The sequence below is a fragment of the Pipistrellus kuhlii genome, unplaced genomic scaffold (assembly GCF_014108245.1).
Source record: "Pipistrellus kuhlii isolate mPipKuh1 unplaced genomic scaffold, mPipKuh1.p scaffold_m20_p_4, whole genome shotgun sequence".
Lineage (NCBI taxonomy): Eukaryota > Metazoa > Chordata > Mammalia > Chiroptera > Vespertilionidae > Pipistrellus > Pipistrellus kuhlii.
This window is the reverse complement of record NW_023425540.1, coordinates 41,255,538-41,272,499: the sequence shown is the minus strand read 5'-3', so window position 1 is coordinate 41,272,499 and position 16,962 is coordinate 41,255,538. Positions and strand designations below refer to the sequence as shown.

Sequence of the window (16,962 nt, the reverse complement as noted above, 5' to 3'; positions counted from 1 at the left end):
AGAGTCTAGCTGCTCCATCAGTCACATTTCCTGAGCATCCAGGACAATTGACTTTGCAGGGTTCTGTCTCTCCAGCAGCTTTGTGCCCCAAGAGCTACTTTTCAAAACCTCTTTAACTTCCTTTCCTAGCTGCACTGAAAAAAGGACTTTCGGGGGAATCCTTAACGTGGTTCATTACAAAGTCAGTCCTGAAAAACCAGGAGGATTCCAGACACCAAAGCTGCCTCCCTTCACCCCAGCATCTCCTCTCGGGGCTTGCTGGAAAGGTACCAGCCACCCGGGGATGCAGGAACTTCAGAGGCGGTGGCAGGTGCCAGGGTGTGGCTGCGGTTGTCTCCCTTTTCCAGCAGAAGGAGCCACCTCCGAGTGAGAGAGACAGACAGACGGGGGCACAGAGAGAGGGGGGACTGGGTGGGGGTGGGGGCGGGAGGCGGAGGGAGGGAGGGAGGAAGAGGATAGGAGGGGGGACGGGGACGGGGGCGCTGGGGAAGCCAGTCGGGGAGGCTCAGGCTCACACGCACGCCGCCTCTGTTTGTACACAGTGCGCTCTGGCCACCGGCTGCCGGCTCCCCGCCCTCACGCTTCATTGTTCTCCAAGTCAGCAGCCGGCAGCCCGCACGGAGAGCAGAGCAGCCCGGGGAGCAGCCCGGAGAGCAGCGCCGGAGCTGCCCGCGGAGCAGACACTCTGATTGCCCCAGAGGGGGACCCGGAGCCCGGGCTCCCGCACCCCACCCCGGCGGGGTCCCACCCGCACGGAGGGGCCACTGAGACCGCAGCTCCCGAGCTCGCCCACCTCTGCGCCAGCGCGCAGGGAGCAGCGGATCCCTCTCCCTGGCCACCCACTCCCTCTCGCCCTCTCCAAGAATTTGTGGAAGGAAGCGCTGCAGGAAGAAGACATCTTCCCGAATTCCCTGCCAGGGGCGGGGTTGCTGCTGCCCTGCGGTGCCACCTCCTGGACCCGGAGACCGTGCCCTCCTGCCGCACCCCCTGCTGCACCCCCAGCCGCCTCTCCGGTCCAGCCGAGGTCAAGTCCCAAAGAAGCAGGGATCATGAAGCACTCCTCGGTGGCCGCCTGGCTCTTGGTCGGGCTCAGCTTCTGGGTCCCCCAGTTCTGCAAAGGTGAGGAGTCTCCCCCCACCCCCACCCCACCCGCGCGCTGCTGCCACCGCTGGGGCAGGACCCGGGGGAGCGCTGTGCCCGGCGCTGGAGGTGCTCCCCGGGCTTGTCAGGGGCGGCGGGCTGCGCGGAGGAGGGGGCAAGTCCCGAGTTCTGGAAAAGTGCTCTGAAAGTCAGAGCAAGTGCGCGGGGTTGAGCAGGGAAGAGGGTGCGGAATGGGGGTGAGATTGAGGAAAGAAGGGAGGCTGGAGGGCAGGGCGCTCTTGGGCACCACGGATTCTTCCTGCGCCCGCTTGCACCCCCCTTCCTCCCCCAGCAGTGCCGGCAAAGGATGGTGCTGTCCAAAGCCCCTTGAGGACCCCACACTGGGTGGGCATTTCCTGGGGTGGGCCTGGGCTCCTCTAGTTGAAAAGCGAAGTGATTGTGCGCCCCTGGGGTGCAGGGCTTTGGCAAGGATCTGGGCTGAGCTGTTTGCAACCCAGACCTCATCCCCGGAGGAGTTTGGGCTGAGAGGGAGAGGGAGACCTGCCTGACAAGTCCGTTCTGCTGTCTTCCCCCTCTCCATCCTGGAAGGCAAGCATGGGTTTCAGAAACCCCCAGGGGAATCCACCTCTCCTCTCATCCCAGGGGCCTCATGCTCCGCTCAGCTCTCCCCCTGCACAAGCTTAACTCCTGGGAATGGAAAATCATGCAGTGCGAGATGACCCTCGTGTTCCCCGCAAGAGAGGAAAAGTTGCAAGAGCTGGCCTGGTGGTGCTTTCCATGATTTGTGTGGAATATGCCAGCCTGTTGAAAAAAAAAAAAAGAAAGGACCAGGACAAGTCTCCTGCTGAGTTGTGACTTCCAGGTCCTTTGCTAGGGGTCCCTTATGCATACCAGTCTCTGCACCGGTGGGGGCTGAATGGGGCAAGGGAACAGAGCAGAGGGAGCAGTGGGTTCAGGGAGACCCGGAGGGAGGGTTGCCCCTTGCTGCACCCCCCCCCCCCCCCCATGCAGGCAGCCCCTTCTCAGGCTGCTTCCAGGAGAGCCAGTGCCCTGCATGGTTTAAAATGCTCCGCCTCTAAAAATGGATAGTTGGATGGAAAATGTGTTGATGAGCATTCGTCTGAGGTTGTATACTGAATGAATATTGTACACCATCCATCCTCGCACCCGGCCATCCATTTGTTTCGCAGGAAAATTGTGTTCTCTTGGGCGGCTGTTCGCCCAAGAAGCCCGTGTATCCCTGGCCACTTGCCCTCCCTGCCCTGCCAGGAGCTATCCCCTGTCTCTCCTCCCTCGGCCTACCCCCATCCTTGTCCCCCCTCCCAGAAGGAGGCTATTCCCCCAGCGGGTGGGCATTTGCAAAGTGCCCTTCCAGCCATGGGGCAGAGGCACCACTCCACACAAGGTTGCGGAATGGTAATGGCTCCATAGTTGCTCCGTTGAGTCCCCAGCGATGGGAAAAAGCCTGTGTTCCCACTGCCAATATTTTCCCTTTCTCTTATTTCCCCGTCTGAATGGCTTTTGTACTTTGATCCTTTAGCTGGAGGGAGGAAGGGGGAGCTGCAGGCACTCAGTCTTTCCTCCTCCCTTCCCCACCTCTCTTCCTACTCAAACAGGAAAACACACACCTTCACCCACTCACACCCACCTCCAAGGTGCCACCCTCTGCCCCAGCCCCGCGGTGGAGGAGTGGGCGCCTTCAGCTTGTGTGGCCGCTGGGCCACTGTAGCCTCTCCCTCCGGAGGAGGTGGAGGAGCCCTTAGCAGGATGAATCCCAGCTCTCTGCAGCCCAGAGCTCTGCCTCCTGGGTATCAGGATTGGGGCACAGTTTACCCCGACAGACAAACCTACCTTGATGAGGTTGCCCCCTCCCCATTCAGGCTCCTAGATAATGCCAGCAGCTGTGCCCTCCAAAGTCTTCAGTAGGTTTCTCTGTTTGCAGCCAGCCTGTGGGAAGAGGGAAAGAGGGATTTAGGGGAGAACACCATTTCCATGAGCAATTTATGTTAAACTTGCACATTTCTACTTTATTCTCCCTCAGCCCTGCAGAAGGCAGAGTGTAGCTTGTATGACAGCTCCCAAGCATTAAACTTTGAACAAAGTTATTAAGGCTGGTGCTAACACTTAGAATTTCCCTGCACGCCCCCCTCCCCCGCCACACACACACACACACACACACACACACACACGCACGCAGACACATATCATTTATCCAATGCATGCCTTTTAGAAATTGTAGTTTCCCTGTGTGGATTGCAATTTCCTGCATTAATGCCTGGGATTTGATAAGAGAGTGTAATTCCTTTTATTATTTTTATTTTAAAATTAAACCAATGGATCAGTCAGATTGAATATTTTATTAACTCTTAAATTATTCATGGTTATGGGTTGCTCTAAAAATCCAATAACATGCATACAGTTGCAGCAAGCACGTGACATCTTATGCAATCTGTCCCTTTGCCTGCTGTTTGTGCTTGAAGTCTTTAAGCAAATGGCACTGTCTAAAAATGTCTAGACATTTCCTAAATACTCTGAATCATCGGTATTTACATTTCCTTTTAAAAACAAATGGCGGTGTTTAGTTAATTCTGCGTGAACATAAATTAGTAGTTGAGCAATCTCATTGGAGATAACAACATTATGCTTCTATGATTATACTAATATAGAAATATTTTGCTGAAATAAGTTTTTTATGTGTTTAAAAATTATTACATATTAATGTCTTTATTACCTAATTTACATTACCATTAATTTTATACTTTAAAAATACATGCTAACTTTAGATTTCCGTTGAAACCTTTAAAAATGATTTTGAGATGTTGAAGTAATAATTAAGATAATATTAAGTATCTTGTTGTGACTGTTTCACACTAATGCAAAATCTTGGCATGTCATCCACTGTCATGGTACAATGTACAATTCCCCCCCTCCCCTTCTGGGCATGAACCTTTTTTCATGGACATTATTGTTGAAATATTTCCTTAGAGTTGAAATGCATTTTGTTTTAAATTTATGTGATTTTGGGAGAACATTTATAATAATACAAACTAATGGTTAAAAAAATTGAAATGGTCTATTCTCTCTAGGGTCTTCAAAACCAGGCAAATGTATAGCACATCTCTAAATTAAAACTCTGTCGTATTTTTCTCAAATATCTTAAGATAATTATTGATATAAAACGTGCATTCAGGATTTATGATATTTTTAATGTTATTAATAACATTTGCTTTCATTGCTGGATATCTGATTTCTCCTCACAAAATTATAGCAGTATAAAGTAAAGGGATAACAAATACATGACAAAAATAGTTTGGTTACTCGTAACCATTACAAAATATAATAGTTTTGAGGCCAACATTTGCAGCCCAAACTCCTAATTTCATTGATATTAATGAAGATAAAATGTTAATTAGGTAATTTATTTTTAAAACTTTTTATCTTTTGCAGGATTTTGAATGGGATGGACTGTATATGTTATCTTTTGTGTACTGTTTTAAAAACTGGCTAGATTCAAGTTTCTAAAGCCCAAGAAACTAATTCTGATATTTGTTGTTCACCGAACACACTTGCAGGTGCAATACCATGGGGTATGATTTATGATGTAGTAGGTTCATTATGCCGTATTCTGGCCAAAACAAAACAAAACAAACAACAACAGAAATGCAGGACTCAGAACGCAGTTCAAACCTGAGTTAATCAGAATGAATAGGTACTGAGTATCAAATAAATTTTGCAATTATGTAACTGATGGTATGGCTTCCTTCACAGCTAAGACATTTGCTCTTTATATAGTTGAGTTTATTTCCTAAGTAGTTTGCAAACTGACATTCTGTGTTTGTGGCAGGGGAAACAGTAGAAAATCAAATCCAAGACATTCTTGTCATTCAGTTCTTATCTGCATCTTAATGAAGATGCCTAGTATGTTTTCCTTTTTAAAATCATTGCCCATGTAATGACTTTAATATCTGTTGCTTAATCAAAACAAACAAGTATTTATGTGCAAAATGTCAAATGGTTACTCGTGTTGAGTATTGAACATTTCCTCAGTTATGTGATAATGCTAGAAATTAAGTAAATACTTAAACTGAATGAATCGCCACTTAATTGTTAATTAAAATACCTCAATAAGTCTGATTTGAGAGAGTTGTGGAAGGAAAAGTAGATTGGGATAAACTCTGCCCTTGCCAGTAGGTGTCAGGATAATCAGTGAAGATCTTTTAAAGGAAAGCTGGAGAAAATAAGAGAAGTAAACTAGTAAATGCTAATCTGTAAATCCACATAAAGATTAAATGTTCCACACTCATTCTGTTTTATGAAGGGCATATGAAGTAATAGGTCAAGCTTAGTTGTATGAAACAGTTGTTATCAGTTAGTGCTCCTCTGAAAAAGAGAGGACCCACTGCTTGTACCACGGGACTTGAACTTTGAATCAGTGTTGTTCTCAGGGCCACAAACAAGCCCATGTCTAGGTTAAACTTCTATATCTCAGGGGTCTCCTGAGTACATTCCGAGGAAATGCTTACAGATTTTATGAGGTGCTTACAGCAAAACAATTATTGTGGAAATGTTTGGCATACTTTTAAGCTAGTTCAACATACCAACTGAATGTATTATACATAAAAATTCCGCTATAATGACTTTCCGCTATATATCATTCATTTCTGTAGTACTGGTAAGAGATAACTGCTTATCCTTTTCTATCACAATAATGAAGTGTATGTTTTCTTAGAGTTTTCGAGTTTCTAAATAATGTAAGTCATGTGCCCAAAGGAGACTAAAGGACACGAAAACGTTTTATTACCCACTTCAGCCAGTATGAAACCTCACATATGTGCCCATTGTGTATCAAGTTGTCAGTCAGCTGACATCACTTATTTGTTTTTAATTGATTCTTACCTGATAACCTTGTCTTCTGGTATCTGCTGATACAGCCCTTAAAACCAGGTTACAGATTCACTGTAACACCACTTCTACAAGTTCTCTCCGTTTTTTATACAGTCGCTGACACCACGCAAATGGTCTGTCTCTGGAGGCATCTTTCCTGTCAGAGTCCTCCTAAAATAAAAATCCTTCCTTTCCCTCTCCATCTTTTTGCCCTCCTCCTCCTTCACACCCCCAATATTTCCTTGCTTGATAGCATCTCTAGGGCATAGTATTCACTATAAAATTCTGTCATTCTTAAAAGGTCACAAATCTCCCAAACTAGAATTTGCAATTTATTCTCTTGTGAAGAGGGGGAAAAGATGACAAGATGAAGCTCCTACTACTAAATCCTGAGGTTTAAAATATAAATGGAAATAAATTAGGATCTGAGTTACGGAGCAACTCGGGATTTCACACCTTGATTTTGAAATGGAATTTTTGGACTGGAACATGCGGTGTTCCCCTGGCAGACTGGTTCCTGGGTTCTTTGTCGGTGGGAACCGAAGAATGACTCCACGGACAGAAGGTGGTATAGCAAAGCTGGAAATTTATTAAAGAACAAGTACAGGCTCCCACTTGGGGAGGGGGAAAAGTCCCACTGAGCCCCTGTTTCTGTTGCTTATAAAGGCTGTAGATCTTTGTGCCTTGATATCCCCTTTGATTGGTCACTATTTTCTTGGACTGGTTGCTGTAGTAACTTCTGAGCTCAAAGGTTGAACCTCACGTGGGACATGTGGGGTTTTCCCCACACCCTCTTCTTTATTGTTTTCCTATACCCTTTGGGGTTTCTTCTTCTGGATAAAGGGCTTCCTTCCCTTTGTTTTGTAAATGTAGACCTTTTGCTGCTTTCAGCTCCCTCATTCTATGGAAATGTACCTGTTGCAGTTTTCCAGCTCCCCTGTTCCATAGATCTGCCAACCTTTCCTACCTCATGGACCACCAGTGGTCCCTGGATCACAGGTTGGCAACTGCTGGCCTATTCTATGGAAATATGCCCTCTGCTGCTCTGCAGCCCTGTGCTTCTTCCATGGTTCTCTTAATTTCTGAAATTCTAAAATTTCCTAAATCTGTCCTTATCATCCCTAAAAATTCCTGTTTCAATCTGATCCCAGTGACCTGCCTACATCTATCAGCTGGGCAAATATTTATATTCACTGTACATGTAGTGAAGTTTTCTTGCTTTGCCTGTAGCACATAGCTAAGAACCTAGAAGAAAATATCAAAAAATTCTAATCACCTCAAATAGATATGATATTAAGGCCTTAAATAAAATAGAAGAGACTGATGCTCTTGGTTTTTAAGTTCCTCGGCTCTCTTTCAACTAGATCCAGAGAATGAAGGGCATATGAAGTAACAGGTCAGACTTAATCAGGGCAATAAAAGGTGGCAGTTGCTGCAGGAGGCTGGAAAAGTATATGCAGAAGCAGTGATAGCGTGCAGAGTGAAAACCTGGGGACATTGGTTGGAGGTGGGTTTGTCTAAATGTAAAGGCCGAAAGGCATTGTTGCGTGAGAATATGGAAGTACTGGTCTTGCATTCTAGACACAGACTCAACTGCAATATATTTAATATTTTGCAGTACAAAGGCAGTAAAATGTATGCATCATTGAAGAGATTTTGTTAAGTGTTTAAGCTTGAAAACCCGCTTAATGGTGAAAGAGACAGAACTCTGAAGAATTTATATGTTTGAAAACTTTGTTTTCCCATCATGCCAGAGAAAATGTCATTGTATATTTTGTATTGATTTTCCCCCTACAGTAATGAATGAAGGGATCACAAAACATATTACTCAATTTTGTAGAGAAGAAGTGGACCTCAGAATGCAGATAAAACGTCCCACACTTTTGTTATATTTTAGAAGAAAATGTACTGTTACTTTGTTGTGAAATATGCATTATTATATTGATAGTAACTGCATAGGATTTGTTCAACAGAAGATTTAATAGTGCATGAAGTAGTACGAGGGATTTTATGTACAACAATTTAAGTGAGGGTTTTTTAAGTACTAAAGCACTTTTGAATGTGATTATTAATATGGAGAAAAATCGACTCTATATCTTAGCCTTACTTTTTCAATTTTTAAAAACAAGCCTGTATCAAACTGATTGATCTCTTTAAAAATAATTTAACAGTGAATAGTATAATATAAAATAGTAAAAGAGTGAATAGGTGGGAAGGCCAAGGTTTTAATCTCTTGTGAGATGAAATTGTGCTTGATTTGAAGGTAATCTCTTTTAAGGTTTATGCTTGGTATTTCATAAAGTCATTTATTTTGGGAATGTAAAATAATCCTCTTAAATCTATTCTTGTACTGAGGTCAAAATGAACATTTACATTCTACTGATACTAGAGATTATATGAAGGGAACCAGGATAAAATTAGGCTTATGACTCTTGAGCAGAGAAGACTAGAATAGTCAAATGAACATTGGAGGATGTTTGTATTTGAAACAAGCTGACAAATCTCTCTTGGTAATGGCAGGCAGTCTCCCACCTATGTGTCTTCTATCTGTGCTCACATCTTTGATGCCGTTCTGTTCTCACATTTTTTTCTCTCCAAATGTGCATTAAACTCAGATTTTATCCACACTACTTTTCCTGTTCGTTTATCCACCTTTTTCCTTTCCATAGTTTGACTTTGGCATTGTAGACACAAGCTTTTTTGAAATGTTGTCTACAAACAAAAAGCAAATTACCATTCAAAAATGCTTTACTATTTATATGCCAAGTCCTTGTTTTATATTTTGTGTTTCCTACAGAGCCAGGGCTTAGAACAGTATCAGGCAAAACAAACAACACAACTAAACAATGACCACAAAACCCCAAAGACACATTCTATATATTGAAATGAATGGAGCTACCCTCTCTCCCCCAAATCAGAGTTCCTTAAATATACATACATTTTAAACAGCAGTATATCTTTTATATTAAAAAAATAATCCAAAAGTAGTTTCAAGAACTTTGTTTTTCAGTTTTTACAACCTGTGTTGTAGATGTATTATACCTACTTTGAAAATACTGCTCAGTGCTCCTGTGAAAGCTTGTTTAAGATGCAATGTTGACATACAGGCATGCTATGGAGTGCTTTTTGTGTTCGTGATGCATCATCATTTAAAGAAAAGCTACTGCTAAGTGTTAGATTACTTCGTTAGATACAAAGTTCTGACATTTCAGCTAACTAATATTGACTTAGACATGTTTCAGGGATCAGTTTCCCTTTTCCTTTCTTTTCTTTACTTGGGGACTCCCACTATATCAGGTTAAATATTTTGCTAGACAAGTTAACAAGGGGCATTCTTTCTGATATATTTGTAAGTACGCTTAAGAAGTGCAGTTAATAGTATTTACTGAGTGCATGCTATGTGTTCCATCTTTGATTTTCACAATAATTCTGAGGCAGGATGATGATTATTTACATGTGAATGGTGTATTGAAGGGACAGAGAAGTTAAATAATTTCCTAAGAGAACATAACTACCAGGTATCCTGTTAGAATTAGAATCCAGTTTAAATCTAAGCCTATTTTCTTAACTACTAAACCACTCTCTGTGACACATTCTCATTCTGTGTGTCATGGGCATATTTTGTTAAATGATTTTACTACTTATAAAGCACACATTATATCTAATTACTATGGTAGATTATTTTGAAAGGGGTAAATTATACTTATTCTCTTGGGACAATGTTTCTTAATTTTTTCAAAGTGTCACACTCTTCACACTTGGAAATAAGGGTTGGAGTATATATACTTTGATCAGAAAGAGGTAATGTGTCTTTCAAAGCACATTGTCTTCAAAATCTTGCTACTCGGTTTTATTTCTACATGGTTTTTATGATTTGTTTTGATTTTCTGGGCTGTCAATGCTCCTTGACATTGAGCTGTTGTGATTCAATAAGATGTGTAGAGCTTGCTTTCTCTGTTGTTTTCAGATACATAATGTAGGCCAAAGTGATCTTAAGGTTAACAAGGTTTTTATTTCTGCTAATTTAATTATTTGCCTCACTCCCGTCCCCATTTAATTTGATTTCTATGTAACTTATTAAGAAGTTTTGGCCAAACAAAAGCACCAAAGAGTCTCAAACCATATCAGCTAGAAAATGTACATTTTCCAGTTTATTTTAATAATTACTTAACCAAAATATGGTTTATTTTAAAAAAACAAACACTAGAATTGGGTTAACTTAAAACATTTTATAAAATAATGAAAATTGTGTTATCTAATAATAGATCTCCTTATTAATATCTTTTGTATAGCTGGTGCAATATTTAAGAGTTTAAATGGACCTTCAATGTCTTGTTATATTTATTTCCCAATATTAGTATAAGTAGTAATAGTAATAATAATAATAATAATAATAATAATAATACAATAGTTAACATTTCTTAAGCATTTCATATTGTTATTCTAGGGAACATAAGCAGAGAAGGCATTCTTTTTCTTGTCTTTTTTTTTAATCCTCACCTGAGGACATGTTCATTGATTTTTAGAGAAAGGGGAAGAGCAAGATAAAACTAGGTGTATGCCCTGACTGGGAATCAAACCCGTGACCTTTGGATATACAGGAGGTCACTCCAACCATCTGAGCCTCACTGGCCAGGTCCAGAGAAGTGATTCTTAATCTCATTTAACATACAAGGAACCTGACGTTCAAAAAGTCACATGACCTATAATTCAGCATGACCTGTAATTCAAGCAACAATGACAATTTGAACTTGACTCTACATGTTCTGATTCCAATTTATTCTTTACTCTTTTTTGTTATACCACTTTGCTTGTGTGAATTATAGTTGTGTTTTTCCCAGTTCTTAGACTCACAAAACAAGGAGGAGTTGGTGTTCTGCTCTATGCCTTTTTGAAAAATATTTCAAACGGCTTCTCAGCCCAACATCACAATTTTTCCCCACCAGCTTATACCACTTCCTTTCCTCTTGGGAGGCCAAGTAACCATCATGACATCTTGAACTTCCTCAGTGACTTCAAACCTTGTTTCTTCTCTGATATTTGTACCCTTAAAATTTTTAACAATTTGTGACTCTTGTAACATCCTGGTGTTAAACTTCATGGAAGTTTCCAACACTAATGATCCCCATCTTCATTTTTAGGAACCTACTGGAAATGCTATTTCTTAGATTTTCTTAACATGGGAGTTGCTCAGGTACCAGTACTTTAAATTCCTCAGACTTTCCATCTCTTAACAGAATCTTCTTTCTACCTCTTCTTGACTTCATTTCTATTGGATCCAGTCTTGTCACCACTCTAATTTTCAGTCCTTCTTATCCCTATTCTTTTCCAACCTAGTCTCTGTGGAAATCCATTTCTAGAGATATCCAACTATTTATGAATTTTTAAGCTGTGATGCTTTTACCTTTTCTGCTTCATTAAGTTCCAAAAATAAGGTAGTTTCCAAAGTCCCTTTCCCATTTCTGGCACCAGAAAAGTGGAATGCTGTCAAGAGATAGTTAGATCAACTGGAAACCCTAGTGGAGCTAACAGGTTAAGTTGGGCTTGTAAAGGAAACGGGCAATAAAGAGAGAAAGTAATGGTATGAGGATTAAGATTATGGGGGATTGAAGTAATACAGTGGGATTACAATTATTAATAACTATGTATTTGGGAGTATGACCATAGAGTTATGAATGAAGGAGTGTAGAAGTCCATTGGAAGAAAAGAGCCAAGACACAAATGGCCAGGTTTTGGAAAAATCATCTATGTGGGTATTGAAATTCCCACTAATTATGCCAGGAGAAATGTTGGAGAGAATGAAAGTGAACCAGGAACCGAAATCTTCAAGGAATGAGGACATATGGTATAGAAATCAAGGAGATAACTCTAATAAAGCGTCACACAGAAAAACCAAAACAAACAAAAAATTTTGTGTTTGTCTTTATAGACAGAAGTCCAGGACTCTTTACTATAGCACAGCTATGGGAATATCCCTTCCATGTTTAAAGCTCAGCTGGGGCTAGGAAGATTTCTGCATTGTGCCCTGACCTACTTCAGCCTATTCAGACAGGCCTCTAGGTAATATTTTGAGGTCTGCATAGTTTAGGCTACTGGGAATGTCTGTGTCTGCTTGGTGGCCTTAATCCTTGCCCATGTTTGAATTGCTTGTGGTTTTGATTGAAAAACAACATTATTACTAGGGGAATATTTATTTTTCAGTTTTAACATACTCATAATTGTGCAACCTATTACACAAAGAATTCTTTTTCCTTTAATTTACATGTTTCAAATACTTGTAAACCATGATGTTTCTTCTTTAGTGTCTGACATGCTAAAGCCATACATTTTTTTTTTCTTTCAATCTGGCCTTATAAGCCATTCCTTTCAACATTTTAGTTGTTTCATTTGCAGTCTGTCCAAATAGCCTATATATTTATTCAAGAGGCTTGGGGAAATCTCAACAAAGAATTCCAGGGATGCGTTTCCCTAAATAATGTCACACATATTAGTCTGTACATTTTATTTTGCAAATATATTTTTAATTTTTAATCTGTTGCTTTGCTAGTTATGTATTTCTATCAGAACACCTTTTCCCAAATAATACTTGTCCATGTCTCTTTTATGACTTTATTTTACATTTCTTTCATTGGAATTTTACTTTAATTTTTTGATTCTGTATTTAGTATAAAAGTTGTTACTATTATATGGTGAATGCTCTGCCCACAGGATCTCAGAATAATTTAACTTCATTTGCTGACAATTATACTAATACTAGAGGCCTGGTACATGAAACTTGTGCACTGGGGAGGGAGTGTCTCTCAGCCTGGCCTGTGCCCTCTTACAGCTTAGGAGCCCTTTGATTGATCGCCCCACAGAGGGAGGCCCCACCCACCCAGCCAGAGCTCCATGATTGATCAACCTGCAGAGGGAGACCCTGCTTAATCACTGCAGCAGCACCAGCCAGTGGTCTGGGCCTCTCTCTCTAGGATGATTGTGGGGCAGTGGCGGGCCCTCCCCTGACCAATTGCATCACACTCGCCTTGGCTGGCCTGGCACCAGTGCATGACATAGCATGGTTGTTCAGATGGTCTTTCTGCTGTTTGGCCATTTGGTCGATTTGCTTATTATGCTTTTATTCTTATAAATGCTATTTATTGTTATTTTTATATCATGTACATAAATGATCAATAATAATGCAATGCACATATTCCTCCCATTAGTTTCCTTTTTTATATTTATTTTAAGGTCTTTAAGTATTTATTATTTTCTTGAATCTATCTTCTATCTCTATTTTTATTTTTTCCTACTTCTATATTTATTTCTAGCTATCTCCTTCAGTATGTTGCCACTTTCTGCCTGTAGCTTCTTTCTCAGTTGAAACTACACCCCCCTCACAACCTGATATCTCTGATCACCTTTTCCAAGTAATCAATGCTCCAACACACATTACATATACACACACCATATACCCTTCACTCTCTATACCTCTACTATCTTTTAATTATATATATTTTTTATAAACCATAGTGATATAACCATTTTTATATTAGCTTGTTTATTTTCTGTCCTGTTTCCAATGTATTGTAAGCTCCACGTGGGCAGAATGGTCATCCCTTTTGTTCTTTAATAGGTATTCAACTCCAAACACGGTGTTGTGCATAGAGTAGGTACTCCAATGATATTTGTTGACTGAATTTACACATGTATCAATGAATGAAAACCATGAATGGAAACATCAGTGCTGGTATATAAATCTTTCCCTGGATAAAAAATGTGTTCCTTTGATAGATCCATTAACTTATTTAGTACATTCTTATCTATTTGATGCACTGATGCACTGACCTGTGATTTACGGCACAAGCGATACACTTTGAGAAAGCAATAAATACTTTAGTAGTGGCAAACTCTTAGAGCTGACTGAATAATGACCTACCTGTTTCCATAGCTGTCTGATTTATAAACACCTTATTAGCAAGATTCAGGTTGTACCTTAAATGAGCAAATTCAAAAAAAGAATTGCAATTGTATATAGAAGATAGTAAGCGTTAGACCATCATCTTATTACCAAGGGTTGACAAGAAAAATATGTGCAACCTATTCAAAGCACTTGGTATTTTTAATTGTCAGGTGGGGGACCTGCAGGCAGCCCCTTGATCAGCTAATTTCCCCAGTGCACCTGTGATCAATCCTATACGCTCAACCAGCAATATCTGTTCTCCAACAGTAACTTCTTACCCTCCGCCCAGGGTGCATTCCCACCTGCTGAACCCAGATGTACTTGGCAGAGGGGAAAAGACAGCACCTGGGAGCTGTGTCTGCTTGGGAGCCTCCAAAGCCATGTAATGACAGTGTTTATGTCGTGGCAAACGGCTGTGTATTCCCCTTTGGGCTACTACACTTCTCCCCTGCTTAAATGCCTCAGTGGTTCTAAAACAATTTGTACGCTTGTGACTCCAGTCATTCTGTGATTTCTACTCCTAGCCTGAAAGATCTGAAAACTGCATGTCTCTCTTTAAAACAGTATATACAGCAAGGGATTGCATCCAGTAAATATTGTAAAATCCAATGCTTTGCTCCTTTTTTTGTGTGATAGGGAAAGAACTGTTGGCAATTTATTTTGAGGAGCAGTTAATTTCTTATTCTAAAGTTTTGATTATTTTTAAATCTATAAATATATATTCATTGAAGAAAAGTTTTAATGGCGACATTTTGGTATCTCTTTTTGGAGACTTCAAGTAATAAATATCTTGGATGGATCATGTCACACAGTTGTATAACTTATTTACCCAACAACTTTTATTGCGCAGGGATTGATGCCAAAGACTGTTCTCGATGTTGATGTTACAACAATAAACAAAACAGACCTAACTCTTTTTTTCCCAGAGATCTCACATTCTAATGAAGGGGCGCAGAGGATAAACAAAGGGAGTTAGTAGGTTATAAGGAAAGGGTGGTGGTTTCAGGAGTGGACTTAACCCTTGTTTAGTTGTGCTCAAGTCAGGCCTCACTATTCAAAAAGTTAAGGAAGTGCGGTATATGTGGCAAGTAAGCTTCATTTGTTTTTATATTGTATTTATTATTCTATGTGATGTTAAATTTTATTTTGTAAGATATATTTATATTTTGGCATCATATTTAAGTGCATATGAATTGCTCTTTGTTTTTCCCCCACCAAATGGTTAGCTATGTGCCCCAACACAAATTGCTTCGAATGTTAGGAAATGAGGCATGAATCATATATTAAATTCTATGATATATTTGTATCAGTTCAGAGACTTACCAGGGTGCTTCTCTATTAGTGTGACAGTAGCATGTAGTTTTAATTATTCTAAATTTGTAATGTATTTGTGCCATCATATACAATTATTTAAAAATATATCTGAATATGGTTTGTTAGTATTTTGGTTGAGATGCTTGCATATATTTTCCTAAATGATATTTTAAGCTATCAATATGTATATCGAGCTTGGTATAGGGGAAATGCTAAATTTGTAAACTTAATTGGGAAATTCTGTTCCCTGGAAGACTTTAAATATTATAAGAGTTTTATATTCCTTGAAGTTTTGAAAAAATTCAACTATTAACCAATTTGATCTGCTTGCTGGGTATTTTTGTGAATACTATTTCTAGGGTCTTTCTTAATCAATAGAGCATTCACTTGTTATCTGTTTTCCGTGTTTGATGATTTGTAATTTCTGATACAATAGAATACCTTAATGATATAATCTATAATACCTTAAGGATATCATCTATATATAACATACGTTATATATAGCATTAAAACGATAGTGAAGAGTTTCATATTTATAAAAACAAAACATAACACAGTAATCTATGTATAATCTGATTATTACAAAGCAAAAATGTGAGCATAAAACAAGATAAAGCTCCTAGGCTCAGGAGTTAGGGTTTTCAATTTCAACAGATAACTAACCTTGCTTTTGAAAAAGAAGGGGAAAAAATTAGTATAATAATAAGGCCTGACTCTTAGTGTTATTGTGAGGATTTAATACAGATTAAGTGCTTAGAACAATGTCTGTAGCCCAAGATAGGCCATTATAATGATCAGATATAACCCATATAATATGCTTATAGATTTTGGCACAATATAAACCCTCAATAAACACCAGGTATTATTTTCTTAATTGTGGTTGTGGCAATTACTGTAAAGAGGGCAGTTACCATAGGACACATTAAGAGGAGAATGATATACTAGTAAGGAGAGGGTGGGAACTTGGATCAGTTTGACAAATTGGCTGATCATCAAAGTTGAGCAATCCTTTAATTTATCTTAAATATATTTTGATTATGTTCTGGCTTCAAAATATTTAATTTTGTGGTATTTGGTTGCCATAGTACATTAGGGTTGTAATAACAAAAATTTCCATAAACTGGGTAGATTATAAAAATCAGAAATTTGTTTCTCATAGTACTGAAGGCTAAGAAATCCAAGATCTCTGTGCTGGCAAATTCAGTGTCTGGTGAGAGCCTGCTTGCTGTGTTTTCACATGGTTCATGAGCCCAGGGAGCTCTCTGCGGCTTCTTTTATAAGTGCACTAGCTTCAGCCTCCTGATGTAATCACCCCCCAAAGGCCCACCTCCCAAACCCACCACATTGGGGATTAGGTTTCAACAAATGGATGGAGTGCACAGAGGTCCATAGTATTGTCTTTAATAGAATATCCGTCAGTATCTCCTAACGCACCAGGAGGCCCTTGCTTCCTTCATATTCTTCCCACCTAGTTGCACTTATTCTCTACTCTGAATATAAGTTATAGGTGTGTGCTGATTTATAACCCGTAAAAGAAACTTCTCAACTATTTCAGGTTATTTTTATTTCACATTTTGTCTTAGCAGGCTCAATTGTAAATACTGCATATAAGAAAGCTGACAGCATGAAAGCTCTTTGTAATCTACTTATTCATGATGAGAGTGTGTGTGGTCAGTACTTAGTATTCAGAAAACTCTACTATTTTTTTACTTTTAAACATTTCA

The 16,962-nt window shown here is 39.9% G+C and overlaps 1 protein-coding gene across 2 annotated transcripts in view; it reads left to right on the top strand.

The window, feature by feature from the left end:
• The first annotated feature begins 484 nt into the window (after window positions 1–484).
• Window positions 485–16,962, top strand: part of EDIL3 (EGF like repeats and discoidin domains 3) — a 349,377-nt gene continuing 332,899 nt past the window's right edge. For both annotated transcript variants that reach the window (XM_036410081.2, XM_036410080.2), the window contains exon 1: window positions 485–1,119. In XM_036410081.2, the coding sequence (XP_036265974.1) occupies window positions 1,050–1,119 (70 nt within the window). In that variant the 5' untranslated portion in view covers window positions 485–1,049. The remainder of the gene's footprint in view (window positions 1,120–16,962) is intronic.